Source organism: Enhydra lutris, unplaced genomic scaffold (genome assembly GCF_002288905.1).
Source record: "Enhydra lutris kenyoni isolate GAN:26980312 unplaced genomic scaffold, ASM228890v2 scaffoldscaffold55, whole genome shotgun sequence".
Classification (NCBI taxonomy): domain Eukaryota; kingdom Metazoa; phylum Chordata; class Mammalia; order Carnivora; family Mustelidae; genus Enhydra; species Enhydra lutris.
The window spans coordinates 6,481,861-6,502,736 of record NW_019154139.1 but is presented as its reverse complement, the minus strand read 5'-3'; the positions used below and the strand labels follow the sequence as shown (position 1 = coordinate 6,502,736).

The window sequence follows — 20,876 nt, the reverse complement described above, 5'->3', positions numbered from 1 at the left end:
TCTGCTCCACAGAATCCTCTGGAAATTGTTGTCGAGGAGGGGCCGCCGCTCCCACACCTATTTTGTGTTTCCTGGGCTTGGTTTTCAGGGATGATTTTCTCCAGCAAGCGCTGAGCGGAGCAGGAGCAGGAGGGGGGCTGCTGGCCGAAGCCGGAGGGAAGGGGCAGGGCAGGCCCCGTCTGAGGGGCTGCCCCAGAGAAGCCCTTGGAGGTGGAGGGTGTCGGAAGCAGCTGACGGGTTCCAGGAGCCCAAGGCTCTGCGGACGGTGACCCGGGAGGGCAGGCAGGCCCTGCTGAGAGCCGGGAGGAAATCCCGGTCAGGGCCAGGCAGGCCAGGCCCGACTGCCCCTCCGAGGGGACGAGGGGGTACCTTGGGGCAGGGTCGGGGTGGGAAGGAGTGGTGCCCAGGGCCTGGCCCTCCAGGACCGCAGGGGACTTCTATCGGCCCTAGGCCTGGGACCCACCGTTGGGGATGCTGCCATCCAGCCTTCGGGTCTAAGGCTCCCCTCACCAGGGCCTGACCTGTTCCTCTTCAGATCCTCCTCCCCGTTGGGGCGACAGAGCCCGGGGCCCCTTGTTTAGTGAACCCCCTCCGCACTGTTCTGCCATCGCCTGTTTTTCCTGGAGGAGAAGCCGAGAGGAAAATGCACACCCGCTGAGCGAGAGTTCCCCATCTGTCTTCTCTGAGCCGCTCTGAGAGGTCTCGATTATCCCCGCAACCAGGGTTCAGGAGGGCACGGCTGCTGGGAGACAGAGCTGGGGTTCCAGAAAGCTCAGCAGCCCCCAGCCCTACAGGGCTCCCAAGTTCCGTCCTTCCCTCCTTCGCCTGCTCAGAGTCCAGAGTCCACATAGGCCTGCCCTCAAGGAGCTCAGTTCGAAGCCCTCTCCTCCCTACTGTCCCCTGCTCCCCCTGTGGGAATCTGCCACCCCCCTGCCCCCCACCCCTGCACCAGCTCGTGGGGCTTTCAGCCCTGGAGGTGAAGGGACAGGTGCTCCATCGTCCTCGCTCCACACTGGGAGTCCCGGGATATCTCTTACCCCACCCCTCCAGCTTGACCTTCCTCTCTCTTCTCCTCCCTGCCTCTCTGCCTGCCCCTTGGACACCTCAGCACCCTCCCCGTCTTGCCCCCGGCCAGACTCGGCCACTATGGGGGCAGTGGCTGTGTGTGCAGAAGGGTGGCAGGTTGGTCCTGAAGGGCCTCACAGGCCTCAGGAAGGGGTTAGGATTTCGTTCCCAGTGAGGTGGGGAACTGGGGACGGTGGGAACAGCGGAGCACGAGGAGGGACGTGATCCCATGCAGGTTTTTATTTATTTATTTTAAAGATTGATTGATTGATTTGAGACAGAGCGAGCGCATGGGGGAGGGGCAGAGGGAGACCGAGAGAGAAACTTCAGCAGACTCCACAATGAGCAAGGAGCCCGACGCGGGGCTTGATCCCACGACCCTGAGATCACGACCTGAGCCGAAACCAAGAGTCAGAGGCTTAACCTCTTAACCAACTGTGCCCCCCAGGCACCTGCATCCCGTAGATGTTTTATCTGGATGCCCACAGTTGGGTGACCCAGTACTGCTCAGGGGCCAAGGTCAGGGCCTGTGCCTTGGGCCCCTCATGGTCACTGTACATGCTTGTGGGCAAGGGCCCCTCAAGGACCTCTGGGGCAGCCTGGGGGTGGGAGGGAGGGTTTTACAAATGAAAGAGTAGAAGGCAGTGGCAGAGGGGCGGGGGTAGGGGAGAGCAGGGGAGGGAAGGAGCCGAACCCCGCAGCCTGGGTGACTCCCCACCCCTCAGCCCTGTCTGCCTATGAAACGGGTTCCAGCAGGGCTACTGAAAGGGAGGAACTCGCACTGGGGGCTGCAGAATGGCTCCGTGCCCCGAGGGGCCCCCGTCTGGACAGGGTCTGAGCTCCGGCACCACCAAGCAGCTGGCCACCTGCTGGAGGAGCCCCAGGCACCAAGTCCTGCGGCTAGATCATGGGAGAAGGGCTCCTCAGAGGCCTGGGCCAGGGGAAGGAGGCAGACCAGAGAGGAGTGGGGTGGGGTCCAGGTACACCAGATGGGATCTCTGGGGAAGGAGGAGCAGCTGAGGCCTGGACGGGGTGACCAAGCATGGAGTGCAGATGGCTAGGCTGATGGGAAACCACCTCAGGGTCCTTGCTGGGGGGAGGGAGCGCTTCAGGCAGTTCAGCCTCTTTGGCCAGCATCTCCCTGTCCCCTGTCCCAAGAATGTCAGATCTCCTTCCTCGCCCTCTGGCTCCAGGCCCCCAGCCTGATGACCTCCACTCAGCCGCCTCCCTGGCCTGTCCCTGAGCCCAGCCCAGCCTCTGAGCAGCTCCCTTCTTGCCCACCCCCCCCATGCCCCCGCCCCAGCCCCCTGCCCCACCTTGCACGGCTGCCTTGTGCCTTCAACCCAGCTGGGCAGGGGGCATTTGTGTAATTGGTCCTTTAGGTGTCCCCACTGATGCTCGTGCTCACAGCAGGGACAAGGGTCCCTTGCCCATGGCTGGCCTTAGAGTCTGCGTGCAGGGCAGGCTGGCGGTGAGCGAGCCTGTGGATCCTGAGAAAGTGCGGAGGGCTTGGGGATGCGGAGGTCCCAGAGAGCCCATGGTGATGGAGGGAGGGCTGGCGGACAGAGGGAAGAGCCCGGGCAAAGGCCAGATGTGAGATGCTCAGTGGGTATGGCTGGGCCACAGAATGGGGGGGTAGGGGGCAGACCGAGGCCTGAAGTGCCTCGAATGTGGGGACGAGGTGATGGGGCACCCCTGGGACCTTGCTCCTGGTGTGGGGCCAATTCTGTGGAGGGAGGGGCTGCATGGGGCCCTGGATCCAGGCCCAGACCAATAGGCCAGTGGTTCCCGTTCTAGAGGTTTTCATAGACCATGTTAAATTCACTGTCATCCGTAAATCTTTGCGGTTTCTCCTGGGAGAAGAAAGAAAGAAAGAAAAAGCAATAGGAAGAGAACAAAGTTGCACTAATTCAGTTTTAGTCAGAAGTTAACACATAGCTTCCTGCGTGGCTTTGACAGGAAGGGTTGTCCTTGTCCCTACGGCCACCCCGCCAACCTCTTCTCCCCCCATGCCACCCACACTTGCTCCCTGCCCTCCAGCCCTTCAGGCCTCTTCACAAGCTCTCCCCGCTATCTGGGGGGCTCCCCCACCCCCAGCTGCTCCCCCACTACCTCCTACTCACCTTGCAAGTTTGGCTCAGCATCCCTGAGTGCCCCCTCCCCCAGCCCCAGCTTCCCCGCAGCCCACCCCTCACAGGGGGCTGCCAACGTCTCTGTTTGTCAGGTCAACGTCTCTTCCTGCAGACCTGAGGCTCCCAGAGGACAGGGCCACGTCCAACTGTCCCGGCCAGACCCTCAGGGCCCGGCACAGGGCGGACAGTGACTAGGATGGCCGAGACATCCTTGGGGGTCTCAGCCTGGGGAAGCCCTGCTTCCAGTCAGGGCCAAGTTCAGGGCTGAGTATAGAAAGGGCTTTGAGAAGAGGAGAGTCAACAAACAATGCCAGCCTGGGCCCCCTGAGCTGGGGAAGGCCAAGTACTGGCCCCTCACTTCCTGACACCTCTTTCAAGGTGTCCATGGTCCCGCCCACCACCCGTGGGCTCCTGTAGCGTCATAGATTATTTAACCCAGAATTCATTTAAATTCAGCGCAGCTGGTTTTGCAGAAAAATGTTACTCATCCACTTTACAGATGAACAAACTGAGGTTTAAGAGGGAATCATGATCAGGTGCTACGACTTGGCCCCCATCATGATGACAACAGAGCCCTGACCAGGCCAGCCCAGGCTGGCACCAGCCCAGACCCTAGCTTCGCACTTTAGCCGGTGTCAGCCTGGGGACAGCTAGAAGCCTAGCAATACGCCCTGCCTGGTTGGCCAGTGTAGACACTGCTCACACTGCCCAAGGGCCTACTGGTCCCAGGACGACATTTAACCTTCCTGGCAGATCTTGGGGCAGAGGGGCTGTGAGGTTCCTCGGTTTACGGAGGAGGCGCTCAGGCTCAGAGGGAGCCCATCGCTAGCGCTGCACCGCTAGGAAGGGATGGAGCAGGGCTTCCAACCCTCCAGTCCCCCTAACCACCAGGTCGCCTGCCTAGGGGAGAGTGCTGGGATTCAGCTGCAGGTGGCTCCCTCCTGTGGGCCTGTTTGCCTCACAGACCAGGAGAGGGGCCGGGACATACCTGCGAGAGGAGGCTCTGGGTGGGCGGCAGCCTGCTGGCCTCGTTCTGGATGCAGGAGTAGACTTCAGTGTCTCCGCACTGTAGGGCCTGCAGGAGAGGGCGAGGGTCAGAGGAAAGTGGACTGAAGGGCAGGGACGGTGGCCCAGCAGCCAGGCCTCCCTGTGGATCGCCCCTGCCTGCGGGAGCCCAGGGAACATTCGGAGTCCTCTGGGCCAGAGCCTGTGAGGGGGCGGCCACCCGCCCAGCCACACCGCTGCACCTTTGCACCTGCTCTCCTCTCTCGAGGAGACTCCTTGCCCTGTCCCCGCCTGCTCAAAGCGACCCTCTCTGGGCCCCCTGTCGCCTGCCTCATACCATCTTGAGGCTCTATTAGAGCCTTGTGCTCAGCCCAGGTGGGCTCTCTCCATGCTTCTACTGGGGAGCTAAAGGAGGAGCCCAGGTCCACTCCCACAGTCCCTGCCTGTCCTTAGACCCTCAGGAACGTGGCTGCCAGCAGCCCCAGCCATGACACCGTGGCTGTGGCTCCAATAGGATGGCCCCCTGTGATCTGTCCTCATTCCCCCGGGGCCAAAGCTCCTTCCCCTGTGAAAGTCCTGGCCACCCCTCCTCCCCTCTAGGACTCCTTTGACACCCTACCTTGGCCTGTGCCCGCGGATGACTTAGGCACCCACTGGGGTCACATACGTCTCTCATCAGGCTGTACCTGGTTCACCTCTGGGTCACTGAATGGACAGTTTGCTTGGCGTATGTGGACAATGGCCCCATATGAACTATGAGATCCTTGCTCATGAGGTTGCTTGTCTTGTGGCCATGCTCACTCTTGGCCCCCCTATGAGTAGCCTGATCAGAGGCCTCAGGATGGTAGAAAGAACCAGGCTTTGAAATCAGACAAAACTAAGTTCAGCTCTCAGCTCCGACACATCCCAGCCCAGGGCAACCCTGAACCTCTCTCCGTCTCCTGATCTGCAAAATGGGAATAATCATGTTGATCTTGCAGGTTCGAAGCCTCATTAAATGAGATATTGCATGTGAAGGGCCCAGCACAGGGCTTCGTAAATAGTAGGCGCTAAATAATTGCTGAATGATCATCAGTTGAATGATCGTCAAGGAGGGGGCCCTGATGCCTCCCTCCCCTCTCTGCGGCCCCAGCCTGGACCCTCCTTCAGACTCCGTCCGGCACCTGGGTCCCGGGCGACAAGCAAATGCTGCTCCTTGGAGTCGTCAGAGCAGAGCCACCAACAGCCTAAGCGAGAGGCAGGAACCTTCCCTTCCCGCGTGTACGTGTCATATGGATGCCGGCTGGTTGCCAAGGAGGTGGTTTCCCTGGTAACAGGCAAGCAGGGGTTGCCGAGGCAGGCTGGAGAGACAGGTGGTGCTCTGAGGCAAGGGGAGGGGGTGGGGAGGGGAGGAGGGAGGCGCGGAGAGGTAGCAGTGCGTGAAAACCCGCTGGGGAGACCCTCACTTCAAGGGCATCGCACACAGAGATGGCTCCGCAGCCCTGGGGATCAGTTCAAGGGGCCCTGAGTCGGAAAGAGGGTGGGTCTTGGGGAGGGGGGCTTCCGACCTCCCTCCAGGCAGGGAAGTGGGCAGGACTGCCCGAAGGAGAAGCCCCATCCTCAGTAGAAGGCCATGTCCAGGGTCTGCTCCGGCCTATGGGGTCTTGACACCTGCCCAGAGCGCCAGCCACGGCCAGCAAGCCTGGCACACAGACCGGGCATCTGTCACTCGACAGCCCTGCCCCCCCACCCCTGCCTGCCTGGACCCGGAGCATACGGAGCTGGCACCCCTCCTAGCTGTGGACGGGTCTGCTCATGTGTCTGGCCAGTGAAGGGAAAGTTCTCCTTGCTGACCCCTTGGTTGGGGAGCCATTCTGGGGCCCCACAGGTGGTTCCCTTCTGCCTTGTGTCTGGCTTACACAGGCTGCCTGTCCCACATTAGCCTAGAGAGGCTCCAAGTTGTCCCAGGTCACACAGCGTCTTGGAGGTGGGGCCAGGATTGAGACTTGGGCCTCCCACCCCAGCTCTGCGTGCTCCCACTGGGCTGGGCCGTGGCTAGGGCCTCTCTGGGCCCCGGGGACCCCACGGGCCTCTGACCCACACTGGCGGTTAGCCAGGCTGAGGGCGGGAGCAGCTATGGGGCCAAGAGCAGGGGGGCTGCAGGGGCTGCGGGCCGATTAGCAGCTGCGGAGTGAAGCCTTGGACAAGGCCTGACCTGCCGGGCTGTGACTGCGTTCAGGGTGTGACCCACATCTCTGGGCTGTGAACGTGCCGCTGCCTTGTCAACAAGACACCCTCTGAGGCCCTGTGCTGGACCCTCCTAGCCTTCCCTGGTGGTGATGGGAACTGCCTCCCTCAGGGTGCGCTTGCTGCCAGAGGGCTGCCCGGGGCTCTGAGTGGGCTGCGGGGGGCTGTGTTGTACCAGGCTGGGCTGGGCCGGGCTGGGCTGGGCTGGGCTGTGCTGGGCTGTGCTGGGCTGGGGCTGGGGCTGGGCTGGGCTGGGCTGTGTTGGGCTAGGGCGATTTGCCTGGGGCACGGGCCCTCCAAGACTGCTGGTTCCTGCCGCTCCGTGGGCGACAGTGCTGACCCAAACGGTTGTCAGCCCTGGCAGAGGTGTGAAGGCAGCGGCAAAGCTTCCCTCTAGCCCCGCTGAAGCCAAAGCCGAAGTCAGCTGCCACGGGCCACCACTCTGAGGGTTCTAGACCTTGGTGCCCTTGTAAGACCTGCCCCTCCCCCGACCGAGGAAACACAAGAGGGGCACTCTCGTGGGCTCCTGCACAGATACTTGTACAAGGCACTGCGGGGGCCGACGGGTACGATCTGGGGGAGCTGTTCAGAAAGGAGCGGCCCTCGGGGCAGAAGAAGGGTAGTGTCCTGGCACGTCTGAAGGGAGCGGCCTGGACTGGGGAGGGACTGGAGTCTGGGGAGGCCGGGCCAGGGTAGCTGTCCCTGCTCGGGCCAGGGCAGAAGGCTGGCAGCAGGGAGCCCCTGGAGGCTGCCCGGTGAGAAGAGAAGGCATCGGTGGTGTGTCAGCGGGGCCCGCCGGCGGCAGCGAGCAAGAACAGAGCAACAGGACGGCCAAGGCCGGAGCAGAGCTGAGGGGAGAGTTCCAAGTGCCCCTGAGAGAGAGCGACACCACAAAGCTGATGTCCCACGTGTGCCCCGGGGTGCCTACTCTGTGCCCAGCACGGAGACCCCGCAGAAACCCTGGCATCTGGAAGGGAGGAAGGGCCCTCCACGGCCCTGAATGCTGAGCACCTGCTCTGTGTGGGACAAACGCAATCACAGAAGTAAGGGGGGACATAAGGGCTGCGGAGAACACGAGAAGGAAGACAGGGCGGTTTGGGTCCTGAGGGGGTGGGAAGCTCGCCTTTTTTTTATTTATTTATTTATTTATTTATTTATTTTAAGGTTTTATTTATTTGCCAGAGAGAGAGCACAAGCAGGCAGAGAGGCAGGCAGAGGCAGAGAGAGAAGCAGGCTCCCTGCTGGACAAGGAGCCCGATGTGGGGCTCCATCCCAGAACCCTGGGATCATGACCTGAGCTGAAGGCAGTGGCTTAACCCGCTGAGCCTCCCGAAGTTCTCCCTTTTAAAGGGGAGCTCAGGAAAGACCTCCCTGCAACGGCGCCTTCGGAGCGGAGCATCGAGGAGTGAGCAGGCAGCCCCACGGACCACTGTGCTGAGCAAAGGTTGGTGCCAAGCAAAGGGCGAGGCTGACACCAAGGCCCCACGGTGAGGACACGCCTGGTGCTGCTGGAACAGTGAGGAAGCCAGGGTGACGGGCGCCAGCAGATAACAGGGGGAAATGGGGGTGGGGTGCGGGGAGCCCTGGGAGCTCTGTTGGGGCTCTGATGTGGACTCTGAGTGAGGCGGGGACCTTCAGAGGCCTGAGCTGTTGCAAGAATGCTCCCAGAGCTCCAGCGGCAGGAACCAGGACGGACCAGAGGTCCCAGCTGCTGGGCTCTGGAACCCATCATCATGGGTCCCTGGAGGCCAGAAGCCCTGTGCACAGTGGGCATGGCAGCGCGGCCCCCTGCCCCGGGGGACAGAAGACGACTCTGCCGTGGGCACTCCTCGGCCTTGTTGAGCCTTTCCTGCACAGTGTGGCCTCGGGGCCGTCCTTCCCACTTTCCTTACTCAGGACCAGCTCTGTTTTGGTCCGACAGCTCACCTAGCCTTCCCCGTTTCCTCTCCTGAGTGGTTTCCCTTATTAGACCATGTCAGGCTTGCCCCAGCTTGGTGGCTGCTTCTCGGAGGACCAGGACTCAGCAAGTGCTCTGAGCAGACTGAACATAGTCTGTGGTCGAGCAAAGTCACTCTGGCTGCTGCCCAAGGGCAAGGGTAATAATAAGCCAGCGAAGGGGGGGGCGGGGCGGCGTGGCGCAGTCAGTTAAGCATCCGACTCCGTTTCGGCTCAGGTCCGGATCGCAGGGTTGTGAGATCAAGCCCTTCATCCAGCTCCATGTTCAGCACAGAGTCTGCTAAAGTTTCTCTCTCTCCCTCTGCCCCTCCCCGTACTTGCTCTCTTGCTCTCTTGCTCTCTCTGTCTCTCAAATAAGTAAATCTTTTTTTTTTTTAAGATTTTATTTATTTATTTATTTGACAGAGAGAAAGATCACAAGTAGGCAGAGAGACAGAGAGGGGAGGGGAAGCAGGCACCCGGCTGAGCAGAGAGCCCGATGTGGGACTCAATCCCAGGACTCTGTGATCATGACCTGAGCTGAAGGCAGAGGCTTAACCCAGGTGCCCAGTAAGTAAATCTTTAAAAAAAAAAATAGGCCAGGGGTGCCTGGGTGGCTCAGTCAGTTAAGTGACTGCTTTCAGCTCAGGTCATGATCTTAGAGTCCTGGGATCGAGCCCCATGTTGGGCTCCCTGCTCAGTGGGGAGTCTGCTTCTCTCTCTGCCCCTGCTCATGCTCTTTCTCTCTCTCAAATAAATAAATAAAATCTTAAAAAAAAAAAAAAAAAGAAGGCCAGCTGATCAGAAATAAATTGCAGGACTCCAGGCAAGAAACGTCTGGGGTGGCTCCCACCAGTGTTAGGGCTGGAAGGGTGGGGAGGGGTGGGAAGGGATATGTTTTGGGAAAAAAAAAAAAAAAAAAGTTGTGCCGGCAGATCAGATGTGAGTAGCGATAGAGGGAAGGAAAGGACCACTTCAGATGCTTGGCCTGAGCAACTAGAAGGATGGAGCAGTCAGTCCCTTGCAATGGGGACTATGAGTAGAGGCCCCTTGGTGGGTAAAGAATTGGAGGCAGGTCTGAGAGTGAAGCCAGTGACTTGAATGGAATGACTCTGGTGTTCAGAGGATGTGTCTGGCTGGAGACAGAAATGTGGGAGTTGTCAAAATATTGATGGTCTCAAACCTTGAGGTTGAATGAGATCCCCAGGGAAGGGATGGAGGTCAAAGAGGAAGGGTCCCAGGACTGGACTCCAGTGTTTGGAGGTCAGAGTTCCATTGGTTCCTAGAACCAGTTGAAGGAAGCTAAGGAGGCCTGGTGGTGAATCGGGCGCAGGGGCATCAGGAGGGTGTGGAATATTCCAGAAACAAGTAAAGAAAGTGCATCAAGGAGGAGAGAGAGGTTGATAGTGTCAGATGCTGCTGATCCATCAAAGAAGATGAGGGCCAGGAACTGACTGTTGGATTTAACAATGTGGAGGTCGAAGGTGACCTTGAGAGAGCAGATTTTGATGAATACGTGGACAGAAAGCCCAACTGAATGGGCAGAAAGCCCAACTGAATGGGTCAGAAAGGAGAGAGAAAAGCTGAAGACAGCGAGTTATGACATTTCTCTTATGAGTTGTGGAGAAAGGTCAGGGTCCCTGGAGAGGGATGTGGGCTCGAGAAATACAGGATGGAAGAAATTGTAGCATGTTTGCAAGTTGTGAATGCAATATTCTATTGTTAAGCCCTATTTTACAGATTATGGAGCCAAGACTCAGAAAATTTAAGTAACAGAATCTGTGAGCAACAGAACAAGGCTTTGAACCCCAGTCTGTTTGACCCACCACAAATCCATGCTCCTTAATAGATCACGTTTAAAAAACAAATTAGAGTGACACAACTTTTTTTCATGTCACAATATGTCATGATCATTTTCCCATATGAATAAAAAGTAAAATCTGACACAACTAGAAGGAGAAATAAACAAATCTGTAATCATATGGACAGACTTAACTCACTTCTCTTAATACCTGATTGATCAAAAAAAAATCAGTAAGGGAATGAAATATTTTAAACAACATGATCAACAAACTTGACCTAGTTGACTGGCACCTGGTAGCTCAGTCAGTTAAGCATCTGCCTTTGGCTCAGGTAATGATCTCAGCATCCTGGGTCCTGGGGTCAAGGCACGGATCAGGCTCCCTGCTCAGCGGAGTCTGCTTCCCCCTCTTACTCTGCCCCCTTCCCTCTGCTCATGCTCTCTCCTTCTCTCTCTCAAATCAATATATAAAATCTTAAAAAAAAAACAACCTTGACCTAATTGATATACATAGAACATTTAGTCAGCCATGCCCAGTGCAAGCTTTTTGCAAGTGTGCACGAAATACACACTGAGCCACAAAGCAAGTTTCAAGACTTCAAAGGGTTAAAATCATACTGAATATATTTTCTGATCATAGTGGAATTAGCAAGAAATAAAAAGCAGAACAATGACTAAAAAGTAATTAAACATTTGAAAATGAAGCAAAATACTTTTAAACAACCCACGGGGGCAAGGAGGAACTCTCAACAGAAAATTTAAACTGAAAGTTGGTGAAAAGAGGATGTACCAAAACTTGTGGGGTGCAGCTAAAGCTGTAGTTAAAGGGACGTTCATAGCCTTTGATGCACAGATTCAAAAAGAAGAAAGATAGAAAAATCAATGATCCAAGGATCCTTCCAAAGAAAGTAGAGGTAGAAGATACAAAAACCCTTTTCTGGAGGCTGGGAACAAGACAAGGATGCTGTCACCCTTCCTACTCATCGTCAGACTGGAGGTCTGAGGCAGTGAGAGAAAGGAAGAGAAAAGAAATAAAAGCATGAGGATTGGAAAAGAAGAAATGAGACTTCCCTTATTCATGGATGACGTGAATAGACTGGGTTCATAGAAAATCCAAAGGGATTTGCAGAGACCTATTAGGATTAATGAATGAATTCAACAAGGTCACTCCATATAAAGTCAATATACAAAAACCAGTCATATGCCTACATACCAGCAATAGACAACCAGAAAATAAACTTGAACTGGGAATGATAGTTGTATCCTCAATCCCTAATATGAGTATCAATGAGGTAACAGGTGTAGACTCCTACCGCAGTGCCTGGCACGTCGCAGGAACTTGACAAAGCCTCCTGATGCCATCATCTCTGTCATTAATGTTATTCTTAACTGTTCCCTTTGTGCCTCCTTTCTTGTCTCGGGATCTCTTAAAGCTGCCCTTTAACTCTTCAGGGAAGTCAAGCCTTTTCCCCACATTCCACAGGAGTCTGCCCGAGCCTCAGAGAAGTCTAAACACACGCGGGAAAGATGTTCCAAGCAGAAGTGAGTCTCTTCCATTAAAATACGCTCTTGTAGGGGTGCCTGGGTGGCTCAGTCGTTAGGCATCTGCCTTTGGCTTGGGTCATGATCCCAGCATCCTGGGATCGAGCCCTACATCAGGCTCCCTGCTCAGTGGGAAGCTTGCTTCTCACTCTCCACTCCCCCAGCCTGTGTTCCCTCTCTCACTATCTCTCTCTGTCAAATAAATAAAATCTTTTAAAAAATATATGCTCTTGTAGGGGCACCTGGGTGGCTCAGTGGGTTAAGCCTCTGCCTTTAGCTCAGGTCATGATCTCAGGGTCCTGGGATTGAGCCCCGCTCGGGATCGGGCTCTCTGCTCGGCAGGGAGCCTGCTTCCTCCTCCCCCTCTACCTGCCTCTCAGCCTACTTGTGATCTCTCTCTCTCTCTCCATCAAATAAATAAATAAAATCTTTTAAAAAAAGTGCTCTTGTAGAAGGGTATTTATTCATGTAGAAAGATGCTCGTGAGATATTGTAACATGAACAAAAATAGCTGTACTACTCCAAAAAGAAAAAAAAAGTGTGTGTGAGTGTGTGTATGGGTCTTTTTGTGCGTATTTATAGAAAAAAGACTGGAAGGTATAGAAGTCAATGTTACTAGTATTTATCCTGGAAGAAGATAGGCTTAGGATGATGGTTATTTTCTTTATATATATGCATATGTATATGTATATATATAATATGTGATATAGATAGATCGATCTATCTATATATCTATAGTTATACATATATATACATATATATATCTGTCTATATCCCATATTATATATATGTGTGTGTATATATATATATATAGAGAGAGAGAGAGATATCTCACGTGTGTGCCCATGTGTGTTTGTGGAGAGAGAGAGAGAGAGAGAAATGTTTTTATTCAACAGCTGACACCACAAGTCCTCACATGAAAAATACCATGAGTTGCTGGGAGAGAAGAGGGAATATGGGGAAGTCTGAGGCCACGTGGGAAGCAGTGGCTGGTGGAAATTCCCAGGGACGGAGGGGAAGGTTGTCTGAGGGCTGGCCGCGCGTTATGATCTGTTTGGAGTTTTTGGTGTTATAGCGACTGTCCCTTTGCCTCCTCCCCATCGGTCCCCACCCTCAGTAAACACCCATACCCCGTATGCCCTGTGTGTGGACTCAAGTTTCATGTATGTCTGGGTGGTGAGGACAGGAACAGTGACAGCACAGACAGGCAGAACCCTCACGCGGGGGAGCCCTCGAACGCGCCCCTGGGGAACGCACACGTCCCCAGCAAGACTTGGCACCTGCCAGGTGAAGAGCCCAGTTCCTAACCTGTTGATTCTAGATCTCACGGAGTTAAGACCCCAGCTGACACGGGGTGGCATTCATTCTTCACCTTCTCTACAGTGAGTGCACGCTCCTTGCAGAACTAAAATAGAACTGGAAAAGAATGTTTGTCCCCCTCGCAGCCGCTGGGCCAAGGGGCCGTGTCCCGGCCAGTGGGCGGGCTCACACCCAGCGCACCGGGCTGAGCCTCCCCCAGGTAAACACCAAGACAGGTGCAGCGACAGGAAATGCTTATGACCTGGCATCCCAGGCCCCTGTCTCTGCTTGAGTTTAAGGATAGAAAACAAGGGGGCACCTGGGTGGCTCAGTGGGTTAAGCCTCTGCCTTCAGCTCAGGTCATGATCTCAGGGTCCTGGGATCGAGCCCCGCATCGGGCTCTCTGCTCAGTGGGGAGCCTGCTTCTCCCTCTCTCTCTGCCTGTCTCTCTGCCTACTTGTGATCTCTGTCAAATAAATAAATAAAATATTTAAAAAAAAAAGGATAGAAAACAAGGTCTGCGTGTGGGGGGAGGGAGGTGTGAAGAATTGAGAAGCATCGAGTGTGTTAGGGCTCGTGATGGTGCCTGACCTTTTCCTCTTTCTGTGATGTTTTGTTGTTGCTGTGATGTTGCTTGTGTAATCAAAACAGGAAGGGGCTGGTGAGCTGCTCAACATCATTAGGTCGGATGGAGAAACTTCCGTCATCCCTCGCCGCCCCTTGTTCCAGAAGTGGAGGGGCGATCCAGGGAAGGGGGCCTGGGGGCACTTGCGTGCCTGCGGGGGGCCAGGGGCCACACATGTGTTCATCTTCATAGAAATTCCACCAGGTGGGAATGCTTGTCCCCAGTTTACAAACAAGAAACGGGAGGCTCGGAGTTTCACACCGCTGGGACCTGACCCAGCAGGGAGCCCAGCCCTGAGACTCACCGTGTAGACAGACTCATCCAGAGGCTGCTGCTGGCTGCGGGCGCCTGGGTCCGAGCCCTTCTGGGCGGGCTGCTTCCGAGGAGTCTGCCTCCGTTTCTGTGAGGAAAGGAGTCAGGGCGGTCAGAGCCGGGAATGGGCGGCTCCCACCCCACAGACCCCCCAGGGCAGAGAATGGCCGGTTGGCAGGGGGCCACTCAGCACTGCGTCCCCACCGTCCCCAAGGATGCGCGGCAAATGCCTCTGAGACCCACATCATGCCACTCATCTGTCTGCACAGACCGGAGGTGGGATTGTCCATGGTGGGTCACGGTCACGGTGACATGGGGCCAGGGTGACAGGGTCCCCGGCAGCAGAGCTGACCATTAGGGGTTGTCCTGAGCGAGTGCCAGCCAGATCAGATGTCCAGTCCCCTCTGCCCCTTCCCCTTCCTGGGCCTCACTTTCTTCAGCCAGAACCTTCCTTCGTGGGGTTGTCGCAAGGATTCAGGGAGGGGAGGAAGGGGTAAGTGCTTGGCGCTCAGGTGGCATGAGGTGGCCCTTGGCCGACCAACACACCCTTGTCAGCCACCTCTGGCCAGCCAGGTGCTGTGAAGAGGTGGACACCGGCCCTGCCTTCCTGGGACTGAGGACCTAATGGGGAGATGGACGATGAACCCCATTTGACTAAAGTGTGGTCCATGTGCTGACTGAGAGGACAGAGCCCCTGGCACACTCTGGGGGACAAATGCCTCACCTGGCAGAAAGAGGTGTTTATTTATTTATTTATTTATTTATTTATATTTTTTAAAGATTTTATTTATTTATTTGACAGACAGAGATCACAAGTAGGCAGAGAGGCAGGCAGAGAGAGAGAGAGAGGAGGAAGCAGGCCCAGGCGCCCCTTTATTTATTTATTTGAGAGAGAGAGAGAGAGAGCAGGAGCTTGAGTGGGCAGAGGGAGAGGGAGGAACAGACTCCCTGCTGAGCAGGGAGCCCGACGCAGGACTCGATCCCAGAACCCCGGGATCGTGACCTGAGCCGAAGGCAGTCGCTTAACTGACTGAGCCACCCAGGCGCCCCAGAAAGGGGTGTTTAAAACTTAAAGGCTGGGGTGCCTGGGTGGCTCAGTGGGCTAAAGCCTCTGCCTTCCGCTCGGGTCGTGATCTCGGGGTTCCTGGGATCGAGCCCCATGTCGGGCTCTCTGCTCAGCGGGGAGCCTGCTTCCTCCTCTCTCTCTCTCTCTGCCTGCCTCTCTGCCTGTGTGATCTCTGTCTGTCAAATAAATAAATAAAATCTTAAAAAAAAAAACAAACTTAAAGGCTGAGAAACTCCTTTGGCAAGAGAGGGAGGGTAGGGAGAGGAAAAAGAGTGTGCCAAGACCTAAAGGAATGGAGGAACCTAAAGAGGGTCAACTGGGGGGGGACCTAAACGTTGACCTAAAGAGGGTCAACGAGGGGAGGTGGGGGGACCTCCCCAGACAGGGGGACCCAGCTGACAGTGTGGATGGCAGAAAGCAGCCGAGCTTCACGCAGGAGAGGCCAGGAGAGGCGAGTGTCAGGAAGCTCACGCTGGCCACAGAGGCAGGGGTGCTGGGCCCGTGGGGAGGCACCGGGCTCCGGGAGACAGGCAGCTCCTTCCGAGGCAGAGGGAGGCCACCCAGACATGCCCCTCCTCGCAGGCACCGCTCTGCCAACCGCAGAGCCATGACAGCCTCATGGCGGGGCCGGGGCTAATTAAAAACTCCTGGCCGCCTGCCCATCCCCTGCCTGTGCTCGCAGGATTAGCTCTCCCGAGCTACTTCACCGTCAGGCAGAAGCCAGAACCACCCCGGTCACAGCCTGATCGGGGCCCAGGAGAGGGGGCCTCTCCGGATGCCAGCCAGGGCTCTCTCCAAACCCTCTCATGCACTTCTCCACAAACCTGCAAGGCAAGTCTTCACACCATCTCTGGTCTACACTTGAGGACGAGAAGGCTCAGAAAGGGCAAGAAACTTGCCTGAGGCCACAGAGCCCGTTAGATAGGTGCTGGCCTCCACGTGGCACTTTACCGTGTACAAAAAACCCATGAGACACGTTCTTAGTCTCATTTAATTCTCTTCATAGCCTGAGGAAGTAGACTTTACAGAGGGGTAAACTGAGGCCTGGCCAGCTAGTCGGAGGGCTGCCTTTGGATGGAACCCAGCTGTCTTCTTCCAAATCTAGTGTCCCTCCCCTGCACCACCTGCTTCTGGAGGCGTCTGTCACAGTCAGAGGCTATGGCTCACCTCAAGATGGCTGGGGGGCTGGTGCTTCTCCCCCGCACTGAGCCTGGTGGCCCGGACACTGTCAAGGCTGGTGGGTGTGAGCTCATGGGCAGGGGCTCCTCTGGACCCCGTGGTGAGTAACACCCAGGCCCCGCCTCGTGGCTCCTACTGACACTGGTGGGGTTGCCGGGAGGTAAGTGTCACTGTGGGGCTGTGGGAAGGAACCCCACGACTGCCACAGGTCTGGGGCAGTCTTCTGAGCGCTTGCCCTATTTCCTGAAAACAGAAGAGTCTGAGAAAGTATTGCAGGCCACAGGCCACGGAGACAAGACACCAGCTCATATGGGGGCAGAAATGTCACACATCAGGGACATCCTCAAGGATGGACCATCACATAGAAAGCCACCGATGGGAGTAAAAGGTGACAGCAGCTGAGCCGGGAGGCTGGCGAGGAGGGCACTGCCACAGAAAGCGTGATCCACCGTGTCCTCCCTCGGAGGGCAGGGAAGCCATCAGATTTAGCAAGACCTGCATTTGGCTACGAGCTGGGAGGGGCGGCAAGAGGAGGAGGCAGATCTCCAGGGGTGGTGCAGTGGCAGGGAGAGGAGGCCCGGGCTGTGGCCCACGGGGGGTGACCCTCTCAAAAAATCAGATGAGTGCCTTTTGTTGCAGGGGCTAGACGCTCGGCCCCTTGGAACCACCCTTGCCCTCCCCATGTGCCTTGTTCCCTGCCACTTGCATTTGCCCTTCCAACTGTGATCTGCAAACGAACAAACCAATCCATGTGGCCACCTGCAGCTCTGGAAACCTGTAGAGCCTCAGTTTCCCCCTCTGTACTAGGGGAGTCCACCTCACAGCCTGGCCAGCTGTGACTCATCTTCCAAGTCTCAGCGCTCTCTTAACTAAGCCATCCCTCCCACGAGCACTTGATGTGTGTCAGGCTACCCAGCCCCCAACAAGCAGGGAGACTAAGTCCCTGCCTTCTGGGGCTTACGTTATGGTGGAGGAAACAGTGACAAATACATAAGCACAGGTATGGAGAGCAGAGCTGGAGGGGACATGAGTGGGACAGGGAGACCTGTATTCGGGTAAGGAGTGAGTGAGGGAAGCCCTGGGCTGGGGGCTGAGGCAGGAGAGAAGGGGCCGGATCCTACACAGACTGTGGGCAGGGCTTGCTGCGGAGGATGAGGGAGGAGCCACACCCAGCTCGGAGGCTTCTGGCCTGAGCGTCCGGGGGCACGGTGCCATCTGCCTGGGCAGGACAGGCTTGGGAGCTACAGAGTGGTGTCAGGAGCCGTGGGTGCGGATGCCACGGGGCTCACACCGTGGACGGGCTCTGGGGCTCGGGGAGGGGCCCGGGCAGCATCCGCGTAGACAGAGCGGGGAGTGCTCCAAGGAAGGGGCCAGAGACTTGCCCTGTGTAGGGACCGCAAAGCCCAAGTGATCCGCACAGGGCTGCCCTGCGGGTCCAGGAAGCAAGGGAAGATGTATGCAGTGGAGGAGGGTACCCTTAGGGGATGAGGACAGACAGGCCATCAAAGTCAGAGGCTGCCTGCCCTGGGAAGCCAGCCTTGATCCATCCCCAGGCTGGGGTGGGGAGCCCTCTGGTTGCTCTCATGGCAGGAATCATCTGCCTTTTCTGGGCCAAGCTCCGGCTTCGATTCATTTATCTGCAGCCACCTGGGCTCCTAGGGTCCTCTGTGCCTCCCCTCCTGCCTGGCCTTCTCCTCTTGGCCCCCATGGCTGACTGCCTGGCCTGGCCACTGGCTGGGGTCCCCCGCCTCCCCACCCCCCGCCCCATGCTCTGTTCTTTCACTCAGTTCAAACCACGCTTGCCTGTGAGGGGCAGGGCTACGGGGTCGGCCACGCTGGAATGGCAGCCACAGACCCCGCACCTCAAATTTGGATCCAGTTCCAGGGAGCTCTGGGGACATCTCTGGCCTCTGGCCTTCTAATTTCTCTCTCCTTCAAGGCCAGGCTCCTGCACCAGCCCTTCCTCCCCCACGTGCAGGGAGGGAGGCCAGGAGGCATCTCCATGCCGCCCTCCCACTGTGGGTCAGGCGCCCCAGCTGGTGTCTCCAAAATGCTCCCTTCCACCCTTCCCAGGTGAGGCGGGATCCATCCTCATCCCTGCTGCTGGAGGAAGAGAGCAAGGCTCGGAGAGGGCTGCAGCTTGGTGAGAGGCAGGGGCTGCCTCTGTCTTGCTTTCCACTGTGTCTGGCACTCAGCCTGGTGCCTGGCACGTTCTAGATACTCGGGAGCTATTCCTGGAAGGAGAGAGAGGCTAGGAGTGGTTGAAGCCGCACAGGAGGGGGAGGGGCTGGGCTCGGCAGTGGGGCCGGGCTGAGTCTTACCCCCAACTCCCCTCTTCCCCGGACTTTACTGACCACTGACTCTGCTCCGGGTGCCTCCCTGACCTGGCAGGACCCCGAGCTCCACCCATTACAATCCAGTTTTTGCAGAGCAGCGGCTGGAGTGGAGGCTCAGGGTCAAGGTCTCGCCCTGACTCGGTTCTGACCCTCACCTGCTGGGCTTCCTGCCTGCAGAAGGCACCCGTGCAGTCTCTCATACAAGCTGGCATGGGGGTCCACAGCCCGAGTGGGGGTCCTTCATCGCCCCTGCCCGACACACAGCCTCTGTGTCCACACCCACGTCCCACTAGACGCTCAGCTGATGTTTGCTGAGTGACAAGTCCAGAGCTGTCCTATCTGCTGCCATCATGGGAAGAGCAGCGGGGGTGGGGGAAGGAATATACTGGGGATAAGAGCCGAGCTGGGCGCACAGTAGGGGCTCAGCACATGTTGGTTGAAGGAGAGAAAGGGCCTAGTGGTGGGTGGGCCTCTCTCCTAAATGCAGGATTCATGGGAGGCCCAGGGAAGCATTTCCCATCGTCTTCCTTCTTCCCTGCTCAGTTGTCCCTGTGGCCAGGCCAGAGGCAGGGGGCCAAGGGCCCTCGGAGGGGTCCTCGCCTCCCCGGGGACCTCATAGCAGAGCCTGCTCCTGGGTGGAACGGAGTGGACTCCTGTGGCTTGTCGGCCGGATGAGCCAGATTAGGAACTGGTCACGCCAGGGTCATGCCCCACACCTGCGGATCACAGGACAGCAGAGGAACTAGAACGGTGGCTGAAGTCCTCACCAGGCTCTGGCTCCCAGATGGCAGGAAAGGCAGCCTCCAGAGTTTTAGGGACGGCCAAGTGGCCATGTTCACCTTCTTTTATCACCTTGGAGCCTTTTCTGGAGAGTGACCATGTCTCCAGCCCGAGGCAAAGTGGGAAACTGGGGCCGGGGTCCAAGCCTCCAACCTGCCTCGCTCGCCACTTCCCCAGAAGCCACCCTCGTCCCACCTCGGTCGCCTCTGCCTGGACTGCTGCAGTAGCTCCTCACCGAGTCTCCCCTCCCCTGCTTCTCACAGCTGCCGGAGGGTCCATCGGGGTCAGTCTGATCCTGCCCCACGTCTCCTGACGTCCTGCGGGGCCTTCCCAGTTCACTTAGAGTAAACCCAGTCAATGTGCCTTGCCTGACCTACATGGCCTCCCCCCTCCCCCCTGAACTCAGGCGGCCCGGCCCACCCCGGGGCCTCCCTGCAGCTCCTGCCTCAGAGCACCCCATACCTGTGGTTCCCCTGTTGCACACACTCTTCCTGACATCTGCCCGCCCCTCTTCCTTCCGGGTGCGGTGGGGGGAGGCCCTCCCCAGCTCCTTACTGAAAACCACAATCTCCCTCCTTCCCACACTCACTACTCTCTGTTTCGCTGTGTTCTCCCCCAACACTCATCACATCCGTTAGGCTATTTATTTCTCTGTTTGTTTAGGGTCTGCCTCCCCTCAGCTGGAATGCAAATCTGACGCAGGCAGGGATTTCTTGGGGACCATTTTAGTCATTGCTATGGCCCTGGGGCCTCCACGGGGCCTGGAATCGAGTAGGTCCTCATGTGGGTTGAATGAGCGAATGCATGAAATCCCGTCTCAGGGGGCCCTTCCCTGGGTGTGGATGGGGAGCGGCAGGGTGCAGGGGCTGAGCCTCTCTTGACCCGAGAATCCCCCATGGTGGTGCAGAACCCTCTTCCCACACTCAGGGCCTTCGCTGATGGGGCTGCTCCCCAGACTTGCCCCCGAAGGCAGGCAAGGAATCGGGGAGTTCCTGGTCCGGAGAGGGCAGAGCACAGGCCCGAGCTGTTCTGATGCAGGCCTTCAAGGAGCCAGGACAGAGGGTCCGAATTGCAAGCTGGGGCCCTGACCACCCTCTTTGCCCCCCCTCGCCCTGCCCTGAGCTGGGCAGAACCTGGCACCCACTGGGAAGGCATTCTACCGCCCAAGAAACATCTACTGAGCACGCGAGGGCCTACACAGAGCCACGGAGACAAACTCACTGCAGCCTCTGTCCTCAGGGCACTTACGGAACCAGGCCCCCAGGACTGGGTGACAAGGAGAGTGACAAGAGCCCACGGGGGAGACAACCCTCCCTGTGTTGGTGCCACCACAGCCCGAACAGGAGTCAGCCGGGCGCAGACCTGGACCAAACACCCCATCCACCTGCCATTCCAGCCCCCGCCCCTGCCACAGGCTTGCCGGGAGATCTCGGGCGAGCCACCATCTCTCTGGGCCTCACTTTCCAGAGTTGTAAAATGGGAAGAAACATCCCTCGCAGAGCTACGGTGGGACGCAGAGGGGAGGGTAAGGGTGCCTGGTAGACAGCGGCTGTTAGGAAACGCTTCCTCCTCC

The 20,876-nt window shown here is 57.3% G+C and overlaps 1 protein-coding gene across 1 annotated transcript in view; it reads right to left on the bottom strand.

Moving 5' to 3' along the window:
* Positions 1-1,728: 1,728 nt before the first annotated feature.
* LOC111157588 (NFAT activating protein with ITAM motif 1) overlaps positions 1,729-20,876 on the bottom strand; it is a 34,771-nt gene continuing 15,623 nt past the window's right edge. Inside the window, exons 4-6 of the mRNA XM_022519128.1 lie at positions 13,935-14,030; positions 4,186-4,272; positions 1,729-2,918 (exon numbers count right to left, since the gene is read on the bottom strand). Of these exons, the coding sequence (XP_022374836.1) occupies positions 2,859-2,918; positions 4,186-4,272; positions 13,935-14,030 (243 nt within the window). The 3' untranslated portion in view covers positions 1,729-2,858. The remainder of the gene's footprint in view (positions 2,919-4,185; positions 4,273-13,934; positions 14,031-20,876) is intronic.